The sequence below is a fragment of the Elephantulus edwardii genome, unplaced genomic scaffold (genome assembly GCF_000299155.1).
Source record: "Elephantulus edwardii isolate Elephantulus edwardi_28Jun2011 unplaced genomic scaffold, EleEdw1.0 scaffold00271, whole genome shotgun sequence".
NCBI lineage: Eukaryota > Metazoa > Chordata > Mammalia > Macroscelidea > Macroscelididae > Elephantulus > Elephantulus edwardii.
In genome coordinates, this window is record NW_006400021.1 from 1,649,283 (window position 1) to 1,671,956 (window position 22,674).

General features: G+C 39.6%; 1 protein-coding gene across 1 annotated transcript in view; it reads left to right on the forward strand.

Moving 5' to 3' along the window:
* Nucleotides 1–22,674, forward strand: part of CDK7 (cyclin-dependent kinase 7) — a 66,770-nt gene that overhangs the window by 32,144 nt on the left and 11,952 nt on the right. Inside the window, exons 8-9 of the mRNA XM_006900027.1 lie at nucleotides 7,741–7,840; nucleotides 12,245–12,331. Coding sequence (XP_006900089.1) covers nucleotides 7,741–7,840; nucleotides 12,245–12,331 — 187 coding nt within the window. The remainder of the gene's footprint in view (nucleotides 1–7,740; nucleotides 7,841–12,244; nucleotides 12,332–22,674) is intronic.

Sequence of the window (22,674 nt, forward strand, 5' to 3'; positions counted from 1 at the left end):
TGGCTGACTCTGAGAAGAATGGGAATCCCAGAACACTTGATCATTCTAATGTGAAACTTATACTTGGATCAGGAGGCAGTCGTCAGAACAGAGCAAGGGAACACTGCATGGTTCAAAATTTGGAAGGGCGTACGCCAGGGATTCATCCTATCTTCATACCTTTCCAACCTATATGCCTCTTCATATATTCCTTTTAAACAGTTCTTTCCCTCATTTGTTCCAGTGCAATGTTTATATTATCTATCCACTCTTATCCTAGTCTCTTCCTAATCCCCATGTCTGTCCTGCTTTTTAACAGTGGTATTATGTAGTATTTGACCTTCTGTGACAAAGATATTTTACGAAGCATATTGTCTTCCAGAGTCACTCAGGTTGTTAACATTTTATGAGATCATTGTTTTTCAGTGCTGCATAGTATTCCATTGTGTGAATATACCATAGTGTTTTTATCCATTCATTTGCTGATGGGAACTTGGGTTGCTTCTGCCTCTTTGCTATTGTGAATAACACAGCAATAAACATGAGTGTGCATACCTCTGTTTGAGTGGCGGTTCTGGTTTCTTTAGGGTATATTCCCAGTAGTGGAATTGCTAGGTAAAATGATATTTCTATTTCCAACTTTTCAAGAAAGTGCCAGATCTTCTTCTTTAGTGGTTACACCATTTTACAATCCTACCAGCAGTAAGTAAGGGTTCTAGTCTCTCCACAGCCTTGCCAGAATTGTTTGATGCTCTTTTGAACTGGGATGAGGTGATATCTCAGTTGTTGTGTATTTATTTTTTTTATGGTAAAAACTGAGAATCACATTAGATACATGTTGTTGTTGGGCATTGTGGATTGACTCCAGCTTCTAATGATCCTTTCTTTGTACAGTATCCTGTGCTCAATCCTTCACCCTCATCATGCTCTCCATTGTTCTTAAGCCCATTGTTGAAAGATTGTGTCAGTTGATCTCATTGAGGGACTTCCTCTCCTTTGCTGACCCTATATTTTTCCAAGCATGTTATCTTTTTCCAAAGATTATCCCTTCCTGAGACAAAGCATCATCATTAGTTGCCTCTAAAGAAAAGTGGCTGTTTTTTTAAAATTCTTTTTTTTCTTTGATTTTTATTATTAATTTTATTGACATTTTACCAAGACTTTAGATTTCCATTCATTCATTGTTGCACTTTTCTCCCTGCCCACCCCTCCCTCACAGTTCACTCTTTTCTTTGAAAAGTAAAATTTTTTCATTGTTATACAATCCCTTCCCCCAAGTCCACTCCACTATGCAGCCTTTATTCTTTCTTCCTGTCAAGACAATAATACCTAAACAGTTCTCCCCCTTATCTGTTTCAATGCAGTATGTATCATTTATCCCATCTTTCTCAGTCTCCTCCCAACCCCGATGTCAGACCTATTTTACAACAGTGGCACTGTCCTTTTGTGACTGAGATATTTCACTCAGCATAAGGTCTTCTAGGGTCACCCATTTTGTATATTATTTCATGAGTTCCTTGTTTTTCAGTGCAGCATAGTATTTCATTGTGTGAATATACCACAGCTTCCCTATCCATTCATTTGTTGATGGGAACTTGGGTTGTTTCCAACTCTTTGCTATTGTGAACAAAGCCATGATAAACATGGGTGTACATATAAATCTGCTTTGGTGGTGGTTACGGTTTCTTTAGGGTATATTCCAAGTAATGGAATTGCTGAGTTAAATGGTATTTCTGTTTGCACCTTTTTGAGAGAGCACCATACTGCCTTCTATAGTGGTTGTACCATTTTACACTCCCACCAACAGTGAATAAGGGTTTCAGTTTCTCGACAACCTCACCAGTATTTGTTGTTTGCTGTTCGTTAAATTTTGCTATTCTGACTGGGGTGAGATGATACCTCACAGTTTTTATTTGCATTTCTCTTAGAGCTAGGGATTTTGAACATTTCTTCATGTGTGTATTTGCCATCTGAATGTCTTCTTTGGTGAAGTGTCTGTTCAGAGCCTTTGCCCATTTTTCAATTGGGTTGTTTACGTTTATCTTGTTGTGGTGCTCAAGTACTTTATAAATTCTGGATGTAAGTCCTTATCTGACATGTCTTTACCAAATATTTTTTCCCAGTGTGTGGCTTCCCTATTTACCCTGTTGGAGAAGGTTTTTTTATGTGCATAGGGATTTGATTGTTAGAAGGTCCCCTTCATCTATTTTAATCCTCTCCTGATTGTAGATCACTCTGGCTATTCTTTTCCCAAGATAAATTGATTTGTTCTTTTAGCAGTCCAAGGTATATTCTTTATTCTTCACCCATACCACCATTCACATGCATCAATTTTTTTTATTCATTGTCCAACTTTTATGAGCACATGAGAAAACTGGAAATACCATGGCTTTGGTCAGGCACACATTAATGGTTAAATTACCATCCTTTCTCTTTAGTACTTTAAAGAGGTCTTGGTAAGCGGATTTTCAAAAGGAACAGGTCTTGATTTCCTGATTGCTTTGCCCATGAGTGATGATAGTATACTCAAGTAAAATGGAGTTGTTGACAGCTTCTATTCTTTCTCCATCTGTTGTGATGTTTCTTATTGGCCCAGTGGTGAGGATTTCAGTTTTCTTGATATTGAGATGTACTCCATAAGGCTCTAGCCTTTGATCATTGCTAATAATAGATGAACCTTGGAGGAAAGCAGAAAATAACAGAAAGATACTTACTTGTGTTTTGTTGGTTGACCAAAGTCCTTTCATTGTGTGGATCATAAAATAATTATGGCTAACACTGAAAAGAAGAAGAATCACAAAACACTTAATTGTGCTCATTCCAAACCTCTACATAGGCCAGGAAGCAATTGTTTAAGGAGAACAAGGGAATACTAATACTGCATAGTTTAAAATCAGGAAAGGTATATGTCATGGTTGTATCCTTTCTCCATACTTACTCAGTCCTTATGCTTAACAAATCATTCTTGAAACTGGACTTTATGAAGAAGAAGGTATGATCAGAACTGGAGGAAGACTAATCAACAACTGCATTATGCAGATGAAACTACTCTGCTTGCCAAAAGTGAAGAAGACCTAAAGCACTTAATGCAGAAGACCAAAGACTACATACTCCTTTCAATATGGATTACACCTCAAACATCAAGAAAACAAAAATTCTCACCATTGGACCAATAAATGGAGAAAAGATTGAAGTTGTCAAGAATTTAATTTTACTTGGATCCACAATCAGTACCCATGATAGAGACAGTCAAGAAATCAAAAGACATGTTACATTGGGGAAATAAGCTGTCAAGGACTTCTCCAAGTTTCATAGGTCAGAAATTTCAGTTTATAGACTAAGTGCACCTAGTCCAAGTCATGATTTCATTTCCTGTACATCTGAGAGTTGGGTAATGAATAAAGAAGACCAAGAAGAATTGATGGCTTTTAATTGTGCTGTTGGCGAAGAATCTTGAATGTACCAAGAACTGCCAAATGAACAAACAAATCTGTCTTGAAGGAAGTGCAACCAGTACTCCTTAGAGGCAAGGAGGATGAAACTTTGTCTTACTTATTTGGGGCATATTCTTGGAAGGAAGCAGTCCTTGGAGAGAAACATCATGCTGAGAAAAGTGGATGCTTAGAGACAGACCCTCCAAAGAATGAATTGACACGGTGATTACCACAGTGGGCTTGAGATCATGAGGACGGTGCAGGATACAAAAAAGTTCAAATCTTCTGTTCGTAGGGTTGCTGTGAGTCGTAGTTGACTGGATGGCATTTAACAACCACCACCACGTTTGATTTTCTGCAGTAAATCCTTTGGATCTTCTTCATTTTTCTCAAGCAAGGTTTTATCTGCATAACACAGGTTGTTGAGGCATCATCTTCATTTCTGGTGCCACATTCTTCACGGTCTCCTTCTCATTATTTCTCAACAGATATGTTAGTAGATGTGATGAAAGGACACAACCCTGATATATATCTTTGTTCATTTTAAACCGTGAACTATCTCCTTGCTCAGTTTAAATGATTGATAATTGGTTCATGTACATGTTCTACGTGAGCATAATTAACTATACTGGAGTTGCCATTCTTAGGGAAATAAATGTTACAGTTCTTTTCAAAATAAGATAATTTGTTGTCTCCCGGAGTGGATGAACAAGATGGGGACACAGAGAAATGAGGGGGAGAAAAGAGAGTAAAGGCAGGGGGCTTACAGCTCCAAGACTGCAGCCCCAAATTTAGAGTCTCTTTTGCATTTATTCAAAATTGCCAGGTGATAAGTCACAGAGAAAATTCTCTACTAACTGGTTGTGTTTTTCTTGCTGACCTTCTAATGCTTATCTCAGGAACAGTGTGGCTAAATGAGCAAAAGGTTGAGAATAGCAGGATGCCTCAGGCCTGCCTGAACACCTATGTCTTGTGATCTCTCTCAAGAAACAATGCCTTGTTTTGTGGCTTCTTCAGTTTCTGATTAAACATTTGGTTTAAAATTTGTTTGAACACCTGACTTACCACAATAAATTATTTGCTAAGACTTTTTAAGAGCTTAGAAGACCTTTGAAGTCCTCTTTCTTTTAGATTACTTTGTCACCCTCCCAGTAGTTGTTATTTCAGGATGTTACTCCTCAGTGTAGGTTGGACATGTGAAGAGGAGTATATGTAATTTTGGAAATACATAGTTTACCATTCAGCAAGCAATTTGTGAAAACAGAGATCTGAGTACATACAAATCTACTCTATACTCATTGGAATAGAATTCAGAACTCAATAAAATCCATCTGTCTGTGTGGAAATTATCATACAGTATCAGACACAAAATCTTGCTGAGGATTATCCAGAAACAGCTGCAACAGTATGTTGACAGAGAACTACCAGAAATACAAGCTGGGTTTAGAAGAGGCCGTAGCACTAGAGACATTATCACCAATGTCAGATGGATCTTGACAGAAAGCAAAGAGTACCAGAGGGATATATATGTGTGTTTCATTGTTCATGCAAGGGCATTCGACTGTGTGGATCACAGCAAACTTGTTAACCTTGAAGAGAATGAGAATCCTAGAACACTTGACTATGCTTATGCGATACTGATACTTGGACCAGAAAGCAGTTCTCAGAACAGAGCAAGGAAACACTGCATGGTTCAAATTCAGGAAGGAAGTGTGTCAGAAATACATCCTGTCTCCATACTTTTTCAAACTATACACAGAACAGATCATTCAGGAGTCTAGCTTTATGAGGAGGAATGTGGCATCAGGATTGGAGGAAGATTCATCAACAACTTAAGTTATGCAGATTACACAACCTTGTTTGCTGAAACTGAGGCAGACTTGAAGTGCTTGCTACAGAAGGTCAAAGACTGTATTCTTCACTATGGATTAAAGCTCAGTATCAAGATACAAAGATTTTCACCAATGGCCCAATTGGTAGTATTGTTTTGGGTGGAACAGAGATTGAGGTGGTTATCAGTTACAACTTGCGTGACTCTACAGTCAACAGTCTTGCCGCCAACAGTCAGGAAATCAAAAGGCAAATTGCATTAGGTAAACCTTATGTCCGCGAACTTTCCAGAGTACTGAAAAGCAATGATGTCAGTCTAGAGACTAAGGTGCATATGAACCAGCCCATAATCTTTACAATTTCTTGTTCTGCATCATGATCCACACCATAGTCTTTGTAATCACTTCTAATGCATTAGAGAGCTGGACATTGACTAGGGATGATAGAAGGAGAATTGATGCCTTTGAGCTTTGGTGTTGGAAACGAGTATTGAATATTCCTTAGATGGCTAAACAAACACAACAAACAGGTTGGTCCTAGAAATCAGGCTATTCCTTGGAGACAAGGATTCTAAAACTTTATCTGACATATTTTGGACATGTTGCAAGGAGGGACCAGTCCTTGGAGAGGGACATCATACTTGGGAGGGTGGAGGGACAACACAAGAGAGGAAGAGTCTTGATGAGTTTGATTGATTCAGTGACTGAGATAATGGAGGTAGTTGTGTCAGAGACAAGATTGGCACAGTATATAGAGCAAGGTTTAGGGCTATTGTCCAGAGGGTCACTATGACTTGCAAGCAACTCAGTGCCATGTAACAACAACATATGTGAACAGCTGATCTTTGACAAAGAAATGGAATCCATTAAGTGGAGAAAAGACAGTCTTTTTTTAGTTTTTTTTTTATTGTATTATTTTTACGTGTACTGTCAAATCAGAACTGACTGGTACAGGAGGAGATTGCCCCCTCCTTCTCCAGCAGAGCATCTGGTGGATTTGAACCACGTACTTCTGGGATTGCAGCGGAAAAGACAGCCTCTTTAACAATGGTGTTATCAAAGCGAGATATCTGTTTTCAGAAAATTGAAGCAATACCCATACTTCACACCTTAAAACAAGAAGTAAAGATGAATCAAGGACCTTGGAGTAAAACCTAAATCTGTAAAAATTATCAAAGAAATAGAGCGAACTTTGGAGAACTGTTCCACTCTGTCAGATAGAAGCAAAAATAGACAATGGAGGATTAGCTAGACAGTTGGTGCCCTCTAAGAAGTAAATATGTGTCGAAAGACTTCTTCAAAAGAGTTAAAAAAGAATCTGCAGAGTAGGAAAAAATATTTGGCAATGACACAGAGATAAGTGACTTTTCTCTAAAATTTATGCAAAGTGTCAGGTCTCAACAAGCAAAAGGCAAATAATCCAATTAAAAATAGAGAACATGAAAAGGCAGTTCATCAGTGAAGACATTCAAGTGGACAGCAAACACATGAAGAAATGCTCAGGTGCATTAGCTATTACATGCACATCAAAACAACTGTGATATAACATCACACCCCAGCAACAATGTGCTGTCAAATCAGCACAACTCATAGATGGATCTGCCAGTGGATTTTCAGAAAAACAGTAGTGATGATTAGTATGACAGCAAACAACAAATGCTGATCAAGTCAGCTGTGGAGAGATTTGAACTCTCCTACATTGCTGATGGGAATATAAAATGGTGCAGCCACTCTGGAAAGCAGTTTAGTGCTTCCTTCAGAAGTTGATAATGGAGATACCATTTCATTTTGCCAGCTTACTATTAGATCTTTATCCTAAAGAAATGAGTGCTTGAAACAACCTTGCTCACTGAAAGAAAAAAAAAAGTAAGAGTGCTGATGCGAACAGATAGATGGACACCCCCAGAGTATCTCTCTAAGGAAAAATGGTTAGAAAAATATCTGATAGATAACACAGTCGAGTACTACACTAAACCATTCTGGAAGGCAGTTTGGCAGTTTCTCAAAAAGCTGAACACAGAAATTCCGTATGACCCAACTATTCTACTACTTGGAATGTACCCTGAGAATATGAGAACTGAGGTACAAACTGAGATTTGTATACCAGTGTTCATAGCAGCATTATGCACCATTGTAAGAACATGGAAACAACCCAAATGTCCAACCACAAACTAATGGATTGAGAAATGATGGTACCGTTACACAATGGAATACTATACAGCATTCAGGTACAATAACTTTGTAAATTATTACCTAACTTTGGAGGGACTGGAGAGCATTATGCTGAGTGAACTAACTCAGTCCTATAAGGATCATTGGAATGATATTTTGTTAAGGAGTTTTCTCTAAGAAATTCTTAAATAATTTTATTCCACAATACCAGATTTTTTAATTTCTGTGGCTTAGCTTGCAGCTAAATCCTAAACAGATCTATAAGATTCAGTAACACTCATCCAAACAAACTACAAACACGAGTTTTTGTTATTGTTCTTTTTCAGGTGGTATCGTGCTCCTGAGTTACTGTTTGGAGCTAGGATGTATGGTGTGGGCGTGGACATGTGGGCTGTTGGTTGTATATTAGCAGAGTTGCTTCTAAGGGTAAGTTCTAAACCAGTATGCATACATCAATATTGACTCAAGTATTTGTTCTCATAAATTATGTAAGGATTCCCTTCTCACCACCTCTGTTCTCTTATGGAATGATTGGGTTTTTTTCCCAAAAGAAAGCGTTTTCCACCATATGCTTAGTAACAGATTTCAGGGAATTCTCATCATCTTTAGACTTCTAAGAGATGGTAGAAGGGGAGGGAAAAAACCAAGCATAAGCAATTCCTTTTCTAGAGTCTGCAGCAATTTGTGGCTGTTAATTTAATGTTTCACTTGTATTAACTAAAGCAGAACGGTCCACTACCATATTTGATTTCAAATAGAGTTTAGTGAGCCTACTAGCTGATTAAGTGAGATTGTAGAAAAGCTGCCTTTCAAGCTATGCATATTGTTCAACATAACCATTCAATTTACTGATTGAAAATGAGAAAGAATTACTCATATTTAGGATGGAAAATATTCTTCTGTGTCACTTGGACCTAGTTCCTTCTCAAACATGACAAAGATTTTTTATAATTCAACAAAGGTTATTATCAAGTAAAGCAAATCACTTTAGTCTTTTCTGTTGTTAATCATAGTAATCCCAGTTGGAAAGAACCCAAATATCTGTAAATAGTAACATATAAGAAAACATTGTGCTGTATTCATATAAACCTAATACACCCACAACTGTTGTTGTGTTGATTCTGACTCATTGTGGCCCTGGTTTGCTCTGCATGTTGATCTACTGATCAGAAGGTTAGCAATATGAATCCAAAAGGTAGTTTGAGGGAGGTATATAGGATGAGATGTGAGATGATATTAAGGGTATTATCCATTTAGAGAGCAGAAGGTCATTACAGAGACAGAGGAGAAAGAAAAAACTGAAATAGATGTCAGAAGAGACTCTAAAAATTGAACTAGAGCATTGAGAAGCCAAAACAAAGGGAAAACATATTGAAGTAAAAGAGCTGAATAGAATATTTCAAAGGACAGCTTGAGTAGACAAAGCAAAAGTATTATAATGGAATGTGCAGAGAGATAGAATTGGAGATTCCAAAGTGAAGAACTCCATCTCTATTTCTCAAGCTGAGAGAACTGAAAAACAAATTTAAGCCTTGAGTCACAGTATTGAAAATTCTATGGACAATATAATGTATTGAATGACTCAGCATCAAAAGAAAATGGACGGAATATATATAGTCACTCTACCAAAAAGAACTGATTTACAGTGAAAAATTTCAGGATGAGCAGGAGCCAGAGATAATGAAGGAGGAAGTTGAAGCTGTGTTGAAATCATTGGCAAAAAATACAGCCCCAGAATGGATGGGATGTCAGTTGACTTTTTCAATTAATAGATGTATCCTGGGGTGTGGGATGTTAATCATTGGGTTTCATGATTCAATGGGTGGGTGGGGTGAAGGAAATGGAAAGGATTTTTTGTGAAAAATAGTATATTTGATCTTTGTAAATAAGTATAATACTCAATATTTTTTTTTAAAAATTAAAAAGTGAAAAATGATGTATCCCAAAAGTGCTCACCAGTCTGTGCTAGGAAATTTGAAGAACAGCTGTTTGGTCACCAAATTGGAAGAGGCCTGTATTTGTTCCCATTCCCAAGAAAGGTCATCCTCCAAAATGTGGAAACTATCCAACAATATCATTAATACCACATGCAAGCAAAATACTGCTAAACATTATTAAAAAACAGCTAGGATAATACATAGATAGGAAACTGGCAGTTCAAGCAGGACTTAGAATAGGCCATGGCATCAGGGATATCATTGCTGATGCCAGATGAATCCTGGATGAAAGTAAAGAATACCAGAAGAATGTCTATTTATGTTTTATTTACTATGCAAAAGCATATGACTGTGGAGCATAACAAGTTATGGCTAACACTGAGAAGAATGGGAATCCCAGAGCATTTAATTGTACTCGTAGGAAACATACACCTAGACCACGAGCGTTTTGTGTGAACAGAGCAAGGGAACACTACATGGTTTAAAATTAGGAACGGAGAGCATAAGGGTTATTTGCTCTCTCCATATATATTCAATCTGTATGTTGTTGTTATGTGCTGTTGAGTCACTTGCGACTCACAGTAACCCTGTGTACAACAGCCCTGTACACTGCTCTATCCTGTTTTAATCTTATTGTCTCTGACACACCTATCCCCATTACTCCAGTCACTGAAGCAATACATCTCATCAAGGATCTAAGTTTCTTATGTGTCCCTCCATCCTCCCAAGCATGATGTCCCTCTTGAAAGACTGGCCCTGCCTTGCAATGTGCGGAAGTATGTCAGATGAAGCTTTAGAATTTGTTTCCAAGGAGCATCCTGGTTTTACCTTCTCTAAGACGAATCTGTCTGTTCTCCTAGCCTTCCATGGTATATTCAGTATTCTTCTCCAGCACCACAGCTCAAAAAATCAATTCTCCTTCTGTTATTCCTAGTCATTGTCCAGCTTCTAACACATAGCAAATAATTGCTATGACCATGGCCTGAATCAGGTGCACGTTAGTCTCCAGACTGACATCGTTGCTCTTCCATACTTTGGAGAGGTCTCTTGACAGCAGACTTTCCCAATGCAATTTGTCATTTAATTCCCTTGCTGCTGGTATCAAGAGTGTTAATTGTGGGGCCAGGCAAACTGAAGCTGTTAGCAGTCTCAATCTCTCCATCATCTGTCATGATTCTGCCCAGTGGTGAGAATCTTTATTTTCTTGATGTTGAGCTTCAATCCATATTGAAGGCTGCAGTCCTTGACCTTCTACAGTAAGCACTTCAGGTCCTCCTGAGTTTCAGCAAGCAAAGTTGTGTCATCTGCATAATGCGTATTATTGATGAGTCTTCCTCCAATCCTGTTGCCACATTTCTCCTCATAACTCAGCCTCCTGGATAATCCTTTCTGCATATAGATTAAGGAGGTATAGAGATGGGACACATCCCTGGTGTATACCCTTAGCAATTTTGAACTGTGCAATGTTTCCTTGCATTGTTCTGATGGAATCTCCTGGTCCAAGTATAGGTTTCACATAAGCACTATCAAATGTTCTGGGATTCTCATTCTTGAGAAGCTGGACTCTATGCAAAGGACTGTCAGGATCAGAGGCATACTCATCAATAGCCTGTATTATACAGATGACACAACCTTGCTTGTTGAAAGTGAGGAGAACTTGAAGCACTTGTTGCAGAAGAGCAAAGAATACAGCCTTCGATATAGATTGTATCTCAACGTAAAAAAACCAAATACTTTTACTACTGGAATGATAGGCAACAGCATGATGGAGAAAAGAACAAAATTGTCAGTAACTTTATATAACTTGGATCCACAGTCAACACCGTTGTTATCAGCAGTCAAGAAATCAGACTTATTTTACTGGGAAGGTAAAGTCTACAGAGACCTGTCTAAATTATTGAGGTGTGATGATGTCAGCTCGAGGACTAAGGTCTGATTCAGTCCATGCTCTTTCTGATCACTTGTTATGTATCTGAGAACTAGACAGTGAATAAGAATGACAGAAGAATTGATGCCTTTGAGCTGTGATGTTAGAGAACACTGAACATTCCATGGACGGCCAAAAAACCAAATCTGTCTTGGAGAAAGTGCAGCCACAGTATTCTTTGGAGGCAAAGATGATAATACTTCACCGCACATACTTCAGGCTTGTTGCTACAATAAGCTAGTCCATGGAGAGGGACAGGACGCCAGGAAGGACAGAGGGTTGGCAAAAGAAAGGAAAACCCTTAACCAGATGTTGACATGGTGACTGCCACAGTGGACTGTAGTGTGTCAGGAACTGTTGAGGATGGCACAGGATAGGGTTCAGATCTGTTGTTGTTCATCAGGTCACTTTGGGTGGTGCTAGGCTCAGCGGCACCTAACAACAACAACTTCCCGTAACAATTGACAGCCTCAAAGACCCAGTGGAATCATAGTTCACTATCAGTGGGTTGGAAAATTTTCTTCCTCATAGCGACCATATAGGACAGAGTAGAACTATCCCACAAGATTTCCAATAGTATGAATCTTTATTGAAGAGTATCTTACTTTTCTCCCATGGAGTGACTAGTACATTGTACTTAAGACCAAATAATTAGTTTGAGCTCTGGTTGCTTAATGGTAAGGGGTTGTGCTGACAATCCCAATTCAAATGGTTCAAATCCGTCAGCTGCTGGGTAGGAGAATGATGCGCATTCTCCTGTGTGTCTTACAGCCTCTGAAAACCTGGTAGAGGGGCAGCTATATGTCTGCTCTAACTTGATGGCACTTAACAACAAAAGTAATTTAATATTTCCAACAGATTGTTAGCTTTTTTAATACATAGGTAGTTAAATAAATTGGCAGTAAAATATATATGTAAAAGCTATCACAAACTACCATGAATTGAATGATGATTGCTTTCTTGTAGGTTCCTTTTTTGCCAGGAGATTCAGACCTTGATCAGCTAACAAGAATATTTGAAACTTTAGGCACACCAACGGAGGAGCAGTGGCCTGTAAGTGTTCATTCAGTTTCTTTGAGGTTAAGTTAGGATCCTGTGGAGTTATTTGCCAATTGTGTTGTTAGTGTTGTGAGTTGGATGTTAACTTCATTTTTATTTTAACAGGACATAGCCACTGGGCATAGTTCTAAAACAATCTATTTGATGATTTAATTCTCAAGATACACATTCATTGTTTTATCAAATAGAAAGTGGATTCTAAACCACAACCTAAATATTAATGAAGTAAGATTATATTTGATCTATGTTTGTCTTTTAGGGAAAATTATTTTTGCTTTAACCATGATTTTTGTTTTCTGTTACTTCTTCTCTATCAATAATTAGCAGTACTTCATTTATGATCCCACTGTCATTGAAAAAATAATAGATATTTAAGCCTCTTTTACAGTCTTTTTCCTAACTTTTTCTACCAGATAGTCTTACCCTTTTTGGAATGGATTGCTTGTTTAGAGTGACAGAGATGACCCATCTCTCTATTGCACTAATTTTCTGTATTATTTACAATATCTTACGGAGTTCTGGTCTTATGGGTAAGGAGTTGGAACTGCTAATCTAAAGACAGGAGGATCACCAGCTGCTTTGAAGGAGAAAGGTGAACAGTCTCCTCCCATATGATTAATAACCTCTAAAAACCTGCTCGACGGTCAGCTGTATTCTATGTCTGTTCTGACTTGATGGCAGGTTTGTTTAGATGATAGAGATTCTTCCACTTCAAATTCTAGTGTCTTTTATCTTTTATCTTTTTCTCTGAGAGTTTTCATCTTCATATCCTTTTCAAGAAGTATACCACTGCTTCTCTCTGAAGATAATAAAGCTGATTGCAATAGAAAGAAGCCAGAACTGGACTGTTGGTTAGCTGATGTGTAGGTTCTGTGTATAATTCTCTTCTGCAATTATTTTCTTTGTTTTGAACATTTATTCATTATCTTAATTTATCAGTATATGCTATTTGAGCACTTTTCAAATGACACAAAAGTACACAAGTAAAATGTTCTGATTAATAACATGCCCTCTAATCTTGTGTTACACACATAGCTCAGTAATAACTCTCCTAAGGTTAACCACTGTTTTTTTTAACATAAAGAATGTTTTAATTTTTTTCCATTGTTGCACATTTTCTCCCCTTCCCTCTCCCATCCTCCATCCCTCCCACAGTGCATCCCTTGTTCCAGATCTTTGTTATACATATAATGATGCCTAATTATATATTCCTTTTGGACAGTTCTTCCCCTTGTCTGATCTAATGCAGTGGTCATTATCAGTTCACTCTTGTCTTATTCTTTCTACAACCCCCCTTGCCTGCCCTGTTTTATAACAGCAGTGTGATAAAGTATTTGTTCATTTGTGACTGAGATATTTCACTCAGCATAATGTCCCATGGCTTCCCCATGTTGTGTAATGTTTTTATGAGCTCATTTTTTTTCAATGCTGCGTAATACTCTCCTGTGTGAATTTACCATAGTTTTTCTATCCATTTGTTGAAGGGAACCACTGTTTTTTATATAAAGCCTTGTTAATTTGCACTTGCACTCACAAACACATAAAATACAGGATTATATTTTCTTTCTTATAGTTTTTAAAAAGTGGGATCACTTTTTTTTTACAACTTGCTCTTGGATGGATGGTGAAGAGATTGAGATTGTACACAGCTTTAGTTTGCTTGGCTCCATAGTCAACAGTCTTGGCACCAGCAGCCAGGAAATTAAAAGGCGCATTGCCATGGGAAAGTCTGCTGTTAGGGACCTCTCCAAAGTACTGAAGACAAATGGTCTCTCTCTGGAGACTAAGGTGCGTCTGATACAGGCCATGGTCTTCGCAATCACTTGTTATGCATCAGAGAGTTGGACAATGACCAGGGAGGATAGAAGGAGAATTGATGCCTTTGAGCTGTGGTGCTGGAGAAGACTATTGAGAGTACCATGGACTGCTAGGAAAACAAACAGATTTGTCCTGGAAAGGGTTAAACCGGGTGGCTCCTTGGAGGCAAGGATTCTGAGGCTCCATCTAACATACTTTGAGGAGAGACCGGTCCTTAAGAGAGGGACATCATGCTTGGGAGGGTGGAGGGACGGCACAGGAGAGGAAGGCCCTCTATAAGGTGGATTGATTCAGTGACTGGGATAATTGGGATGGGAGTGTCGGAGTCGGTGCAATTGGCACAGGACAGAGCAGAGTTTAGGGCTGTTGTACATAGGGTCGCTATGAGTCGCAGGCGACTCGATGGCACATAACAACAACAACAACATTGCTGCTTTGTACTACTGAACTTCTCTTTCATTAACAGTTGCCTAGTACTCCACTATTGAGGAGTGGTGATGTCATCTTGAGGACTAAGATGCACTTAATTCAGGATATGATCTTTCTGATCACTTCTTATGCATCTTTGAGCTATACAGTGAATAAGAATTACAGAACAATTGATGCCTTTGAACTGTGGTGTTAGAGAAAAGCACTGAACATCCCATTGTTGTTGTTGTTATGTGCCATCAAGGCGCCTGCAACCCAAAGTGACCCTGTGTACAACAGCCCTAAACCGTGCTCTATCCTGTGCCAACCTAACTGTGTCTGACACACCCACCTCGATTACCCCAGTCACTGAATCAATCCACTTCATACAGGGTCTTCTTCTCCTGCATTGTCCCTCCACCCTCCCAAGCATGACATGCCTCTCCAAGGACTGATCCCTCCTTGCAACATGTCCAGAGTATGTCAGATGAAGCTTCAGAATCCTTGTTTCCAAGGAGTAGTCTGGTTTAACCCTCTCTAGGATGAACCTGTTCGTTTTCTTAGCAGTCCATAGTATATTCAGTACTCTTCTCCACCATCACAGCTCAAAGGCATCAGTTCTCCTTTCCTCCTTAGTCATTGTCCAACTCTCTGATACATAGCAAATGATTGCAAAGACCATGGCCTGTATCAGGCGCACCTTAGTCTCCAGAGTGACACCATTGTTCTTCAGGACTTTGGAGAGGTCCCTAACAGCAGACTTTCTCATCACTATGCATCTTTTAATTTCCTGGTGCCAGGAGTGTTGACTGTGGAGCCAAGCAGACTAAAGTTGTTAACAATCTCAATCTCTTCACCATCCATCCTGATGCTGCCAATTGTCCTAATGATGTAAATATTTGTCTTCTTGATATTGAGCCTCAATCCATATTGAAGGCTGCAGTCCTTGACCCTCTGCAGCAAGTGCTTCAAGTCCTCCTCAGTTTCAGCAAGCAGGGTTGTGGCATAACACAGATTGTTGATGGATCTTCAGCCAATCCTGATGCCACACTTCTCCTCATAGAGCCCAGCCTCCCGGATAATCTGTTCTGTATATCGGCTGAAAATGTATGGAGATAAGACACATCCCTGGTATACAGCCTTCCCAATTTTGAACCATGCTGTATTTTCTTGCTCTGTTCTGACCCAGGAGGTATTAAAAGAACATGGAAAAATATAGTCATTGTACCAAAAAGAATTGGCAGACACAGAAGAATTTCATGAAACAACATATGAGCAATAACCTATGGTGATTAAGGAAGAAGTTCAAGCTGCTTTGAAGGAATTGGCAAAACATAAGTCCACAGGAATTGACGGTATATCAGTTGACATATTTCAACAAACAGATGCTTCCCTACATGTGCTTACCAAGGTGTCAAAAAATCTGGAGGACAACCGCTTGACCAGCTGACTGGAAGAGATCTATATTTGTTCCCCTTCCTAAGAAAGGAGATCCAACAGTGTGTGGAAATTATCAAACATTATCATTAATAATCACATGCAAGCAAGATTCTGCTGAAGAGTATCCAAAATCGCCTGGAACAGCACATCAACAGAGAACTGCCAGAAAGAAGTCTAGACTGGGTTTAGAAGGGGTTGTGGTACTAGCTAGGGATATTATAGCTAATGTTATATGGATCTTGGCAGAAAGCAGAGAGTACCAGAGGAATGTGTATCTGTGTTTCATTGATTATGCAAAAGCATTTGACTGTGGATCACAACAAACTGTGGCTGACTCTGAGAAGAGAACATCCCATAGACTGCAAAAAAGAACAAATATATCTTGAAGAAAGTCCAGCCACAATGATCTTTGGAGGCAAACATGATTAAGCTTCTCCTCACTTACTTTGGACATGTTGCTAAGAGGGGCTATTCCTTAAAGAGAGAGGTGGTGCTCAGAAGGGCAGAGAGTCAACACAGAAGAGGATGACCCTCAACCAGGTGGATAGACAGTGACTGTTGCAGGGATCTCTCGTATGTCAGGAAGAGTGAGGAGGTACTGGATAGGACAGGGTTTGATCTGTTGTTCATAGGGTCACAGTGGGTTGTACACGACTCGATAGCACCTAACCACAGCATTACTCCATTTTATGGATAATTTGTCTTTTTAGCCAGTCTGTTCTTGAAGTGCTTATTGAAGAAGATCAAAGCCTTCAGTATGGATTATACTTCAACATGAAGAAATCCAAATCCTTACACAGTTGGCAACGTTATGAAAGGTGGAGGAAGAGATTGGTGTTGTCATGGATTTCATTTTACTGGATTAGACATAATCAGTACCCATTGGTGCAACAGGCAAACAATGTATTTCATTGAACAGATTTGCTACCAGCGATCTCTTTAAAGTGCTAAAGAACAAAGATTTAAGATTAAAAGTGCGCTTTACCTAAGGCATCGTATTTTCGCTTGCTTCATAGGTACGTGAAGTTGGCAGTAAGTAAGGAAGACTGAAGAATTGATATCTTTTTATTGCGGTATTGGCAAAGAATATTAACTATACTGTGACTATCCAAGTACTGGTTTAGCTGTAAGGTGTTGCGCTGCTGTCTCAAAGGCATGTGGTTCAAATCCTCCAGTGCTCTGCAGGAGAAAGATGGGCACTCTGTTGTGTGATTTACTATCTTTGAAAACTACTGCAGAATCAGCCATGAGTTGGTTCCTGACTTAATAGCCACAAAATGGATTACCAGAAGAACAAACAAATGTATCTTGGAATGTTGCTGTCCATTCGCCGGCAGTGAACAGCAACACCATGTTGGGGGTAAGCACGACGGAGACACACCGCTCCGAAAGCTGTTTAGAAAGTCAGTCCATCTCAACTCTGTTAGGGCCTACAACACACTTATATATGAGCAGGTAAACAGGAAGACAGGATAGGGTGGCCTTGCAGATGTTGGACATGTGGATTGGATAGGAGAACCTCAGCCTCGAGTGGACCACTCCTAGCTCAGCACATGCTGCAGCCATCTTCCCAGGTGGCAAGCTTTCTCAAGCTGGTATGGCCAGCTTGGTATTAAGGCTCTTGGGAGGCTTGCACTTAAGTGGAGCTAGGCAATCTGTCCTGGCCAGAGGCCCTCCCTTCCTCCCCAACATTCCCCAACATTGGAAGAAGAGCAGCCAGAGTACTTTTTAGAGATGAGGAAGATGAGGCTTCAATTCACATCCTTTGGGCACAGACAGTAAACTGCGTTGGAGGAAATTGGTCATCTTTTCCCCCACAGAGTCAGTGATGGATTCAAACTACTTTGAATTGGCAGTATAATGAGTATAATGCCTTACCACAACAGAACTCCAAAATTGTAGAACTTTTGATTTTCCTACCTTATCCAGGGGAGTGAAGGAGTGAATACATATATTTATTCATGCATACTTATATATCAGAAAGCAGAAATTTCAATGAGGCTGTTTTAACTTTGGTTAATATTTACTTGATGTCAGTGATTTCATTTTGCTTGGATCCGCAATCACCACTGTTGGCACTAACATTCAACAGACATATTGCGTTGCGTTGGGTAAATCTACTGTTAATGACCTCTTAGATATTCAGGAGTAGTACAGCCAGTTTGACGACTTAGGTGCATCTGATTTAAGCCATGGTCTTTTCCTTTATTTGTTATACATCTGAAAATGTTTCAACAAACAGATGCAGCCCTGTATTTATCACTCTAGGCCAAGACACCTACTTGGCCAACTGACTGGAAAAGATCCATATTTGTTGCCATTCCCCAAAAAAGGTGATCCAGCATAATGTGGACATTATCAGACAATATCAATTCAAGTAAAACCTTGCTGGAGATCATCCAAGAACATCTGGAACAACATAGAACTGGATTTAGAAGAGACCTTGGCACCAGGGATATCTGCTAATGTCAGATGGATCTTGACTGAAAGCAGAGAATACCAGAAGGATGTATTTATATGTATTGACTGTGCAAAGGCCTTGAACAATATGGATCATAGCAAATTGTCGTTGACATTGAGAAGAATGGGAATCCCAGGACACTTCGTTGTGCTAATGAGAAACGTATACCTAGAAGAAGCTGTAGTGTAAACAGAACAAGGGAGCACTGCATGGTTTAAAATCAAGAAAGGCTTTCATCAGGATTGTATCCTTTCTCCACACCTATTCCTTCTGTATACCAAGCACATTAGAGGAGACTGGACTTGATGAAGAGTATAGAATTAGGATCAGAGAAGACTCATCCAAAACTTGCATTATATAGATGATACAGTGTTGCTTGTAAAAAAGTGAAGAAGATTGGAGATGTTTGCTGTTTAAGATCAAAGGCCTTCCCTATGGATTTGTGGTATTACCCTAAAGGTTGACTTTTTTAGCCATTACAGTTAGCCCCATCTGATTTCCAAATACCTTAACTGCAGGCACATGGTCTTGCAAATCATCAACAGCTATGGAACTGGGGTAAGAGAAAAGAGTGCATTCCACACTGAACAGCAAGACTTGAGGCAGACAAAACTTGTAGCTGCAAGACCTGAGTGAGACTGGAGCAAGAGCCTTGTGAAGACGGAACTGTGTTGATGGTGGTGGCGACAGTGGCGTTGTGTAAAGAAACTGTGGCAAGGTGTGACCTGAGGCTTCTTGCATTTGTGCTGGCCACACTTAAAAGGTTTTTGCTATTCTTACCAGATGCTTGAAGGAGAAACTTATAACTAATCTGAGGCATACCTTGCTGGATGATTTTGGATTTGACTGCTGAAATGAAATCAAAGCCTCAACTAGTTGAGAAATTGTGCTTTGGAACTGTTGTGCTAAAACCTAGACTTGTATTATGAGATACACTTTGCCTCTCGGACTCTCCTACTTAACCTTTCCTTATAAACCCCATTCTTGGCACCACTACTGTAAGTCTGTGAGTCAGCAACTAATATATTAACCTCTTGTAGTTGGTGTGGCTCTAGAGGCACCGTGGGGCTGGTCTGTGCTCTTTATCTGCTTTTGTTCTGGGGCGGTGAGGGGCTGTGCTAGTCTAACTCTCTCTTGCTCTTTCAGAGAGTTGCTTACAGCATTAAACCCCTGGGTACTGCTTTCTACTTTTTCTAGAGAGTTTTACATCTCAACATCATGAAGTCAGAAATCTTCACCACAGGACCAATAGACAACATTATGATACGTGGAGAGAAGATTGAGTTTGTCAACAATTTCTTCTTACTTGGATCCACTCTTGGTACTAGCAATCAGAAAATCAAACGACATATTGCATTGGGTAAATCTACTGTCAGGGACCTTTCATGGATGTTAAGGAGTAATGATTTCTATATAAAGACTAGCTGCGATCTTTTCAATTACTTAATGGAAATTTGGACAGTTAATAACGATGACGGAAGAATCTATTCCTTTGAGTTGTGATGTTGATACTGCCAAAAGATCAAACAAATACGTCTTGGAGAAAGTTCAACTAGGGTGCTCCTTGGAGGCATGGTGGTGAAGCTTTTTTTAACATAATTTGGCCATTTTGTTAGGAGGAGTCAGTCTTTGGATCAGTACATCATGCTTGCAAAGATTGAGGGCTAGTGAAATAGAGGAAGCTTCTCAACAATGTGGATTAGCACAGTGGCTGTAATGACTGATTCAGATATATCAGAGATGATGGAGATAGCACAGGATAGGGCAAGATTCAATCCATTGCTCATGGGGTCGCTATGAGTCATAGTAGACATGATAATAACACTATTTACTGAACTTGAACTTTGTGCCCTCATGGTAAATTTTTAATTCTAACAGCCCTATTAAGTAGTTATTATGCCTAGTCTAAGGGAGCTCTGGTGGCTTCGTAGGTAAAGAGTTGCATTGCCAACCGAAAGACAAACAGTTTGAATCTACCAGCTGCTCTATGGGAGAACTGTGGAGTCAGCTATGAGTCACTTCTGACTAGAAAGCACATAACAAGAACAACATCCCTAGTTTATAGATTAGGTAAATAAGATTTAGTTATCTTCTTGTTGTTATTTTTATTATTGTTAGGTACTCTCAAGTCTAGTATGATTCATATCGACCCTATGAACAAACGATCTGAACCCTGTTCTATCCTGCACCATCCTCAGACTTCCTGACCCACTGGAGCCCATTGTAATAGTCACCATGTCAGTCCACTTGGTTAAGGGTCTTCTTCTCCTTTGCCACCCCTCTACCCTTCCCAGCATCATGTCCCTCTCCAAGGAATAACCCCTCTTAGCAACATGCTCAAGGTATGTAAGGTGAAGCCTCATCATTCTTGCCTCCATAGAGCACTCCAAAAGCCCCATCTCCAAGACAAACCTATTTGTTCTCTTGGCCATCCTTGGGATGTTCAGTGCTCTTCTCCAACACCACAGTGTAAAGGTGTCAATTCTTTTTCTATCATCTTTCTTCATTGTCCAGGTCTCAAATACATAGCTAGTAATCAGAAAGACTGTAGCCTGAATCAGACGCACCTTAGTCCTCAAACTGACATCACTAATTTGGAAAGGTCTCTTAGTTACCTTACTCAAGCCCAAATAGTCATTAACTGTCAGAAATAGGACTGTCCTATATTATCCCTTTGATAAGATTTCCTAAATAGTAGTTACTTGCTGGGCAACTCTGGTGGCCTCCTCTGCAGGGAGTTGCACCATCATTTTCCCCAAAAGCTCTATGTCTTTAGTGGTTGAATCCACAAGAGGCTCCTAGAAAGACAGGCAGAAGGTACAGCATTGGAAATCCAGTGAAGGGTCAGCGGTGAGTCAGTTCTGACTTTTCAGCAGTGAGTGGGTTAGTGTTTTAGAATTTTAAGTTAAATATCTTGAGATAATTGTAGATTTACATGCAGGTTATAAGAAATACTGTTTTTCACATTTGAAATTTCTCAAGCTGAAAAAAGTCAAACCTCAAATTGAAAAGAAGGATGTTAGGGGCAAGAGCCTCTATTTCTCTATAAGCTGGGTGTATTCTGATGGATCTCGTGTTATTGTGAGGCTGTTGGTATTCAGTATGGCAGCAGCGTCACCTTGGTACGTAGCTTTTAGCAAAGCTTCCTAACTATGATCAGATTAGACTTGGGAGACTTTAGTCTACTAAAAATTTTGATAAGCGAAATATTTTCTACTTTTGTGTATGTTTAGATGGGAGAGCTACTGAGAGCCTAAGTCTGCTTATGACACTCAAAGAATGTACTTAGCAGGTGAACAAAGGTATGCTGGTGGGAATAGCGATTACCTAAAAGTTGAACAAAGATACAATGCTTGGTAAAGTTACTATTGTTTTTTACTGTAGAGTCAGAACTGACCCATAGCTAACCCTCCAGCAACTGTTCATAGGTAATAGATCACAAATGAGGACAGTGCCCATGTTTATCCTACAGAGCAGCTGGTGGATTCAAACCACATACCTTTGCATTGTCCGTGCAATCCTTTACCACTAAGCCAACAGAATTAGAAAGCTCAGTAAAGTCGAGGTGGGGAACCCCAAGACTTTATTGCCTTCGAATTGGAGCTGACTCACGGCTGGCCTTCCATTGCATTTCTGAGGCTATTAAGTTGACTGGTAGGTTCATGTCCATTTGTCCCTCACAGCTGTTAGTGGATTTGAACCTTCAGAGAGATGTGACCTTTGAGTTAGAAATTCAGTTCCCTGTGAACCACGCCACTATTTTAGCCACTCTGATAGGTGGTCATTTATACTTCATTTTGATTTTAAAGGCCACTCTGGTGTTGTAGTTCATAAAGAGTTGAACTGCCCACCCAAAAGCTGCAGCTCTCTAGTGTAGCCTTCACCAGCACCTCTGTAGGAGAAAGATGGGCAACCTCCTCCCATGTGATTTACAGCCTTGGAAACCTTCTGAAGTTCAGCTTTGAGTCAGGTCCAATTAGATGGCAGTAAAGTTTAGGGGGTTTTATGGGAATGTCTAAGAACTACCACTAATCTGTCATTCTGCTGTTCTGTGGTGGCTTGTGTGCTGCTCTGGTGCCAGAACCTGTGCCCATATTCCAAGTACCAGCATTGTCAGCCATAGTGGACATGTTTCAGCAAGTCTTCTAGACTAAGACAGATGAAGAAGTTGTGCTAGTCATCCACTTCTGAAATAATGGGTCCTTGACAA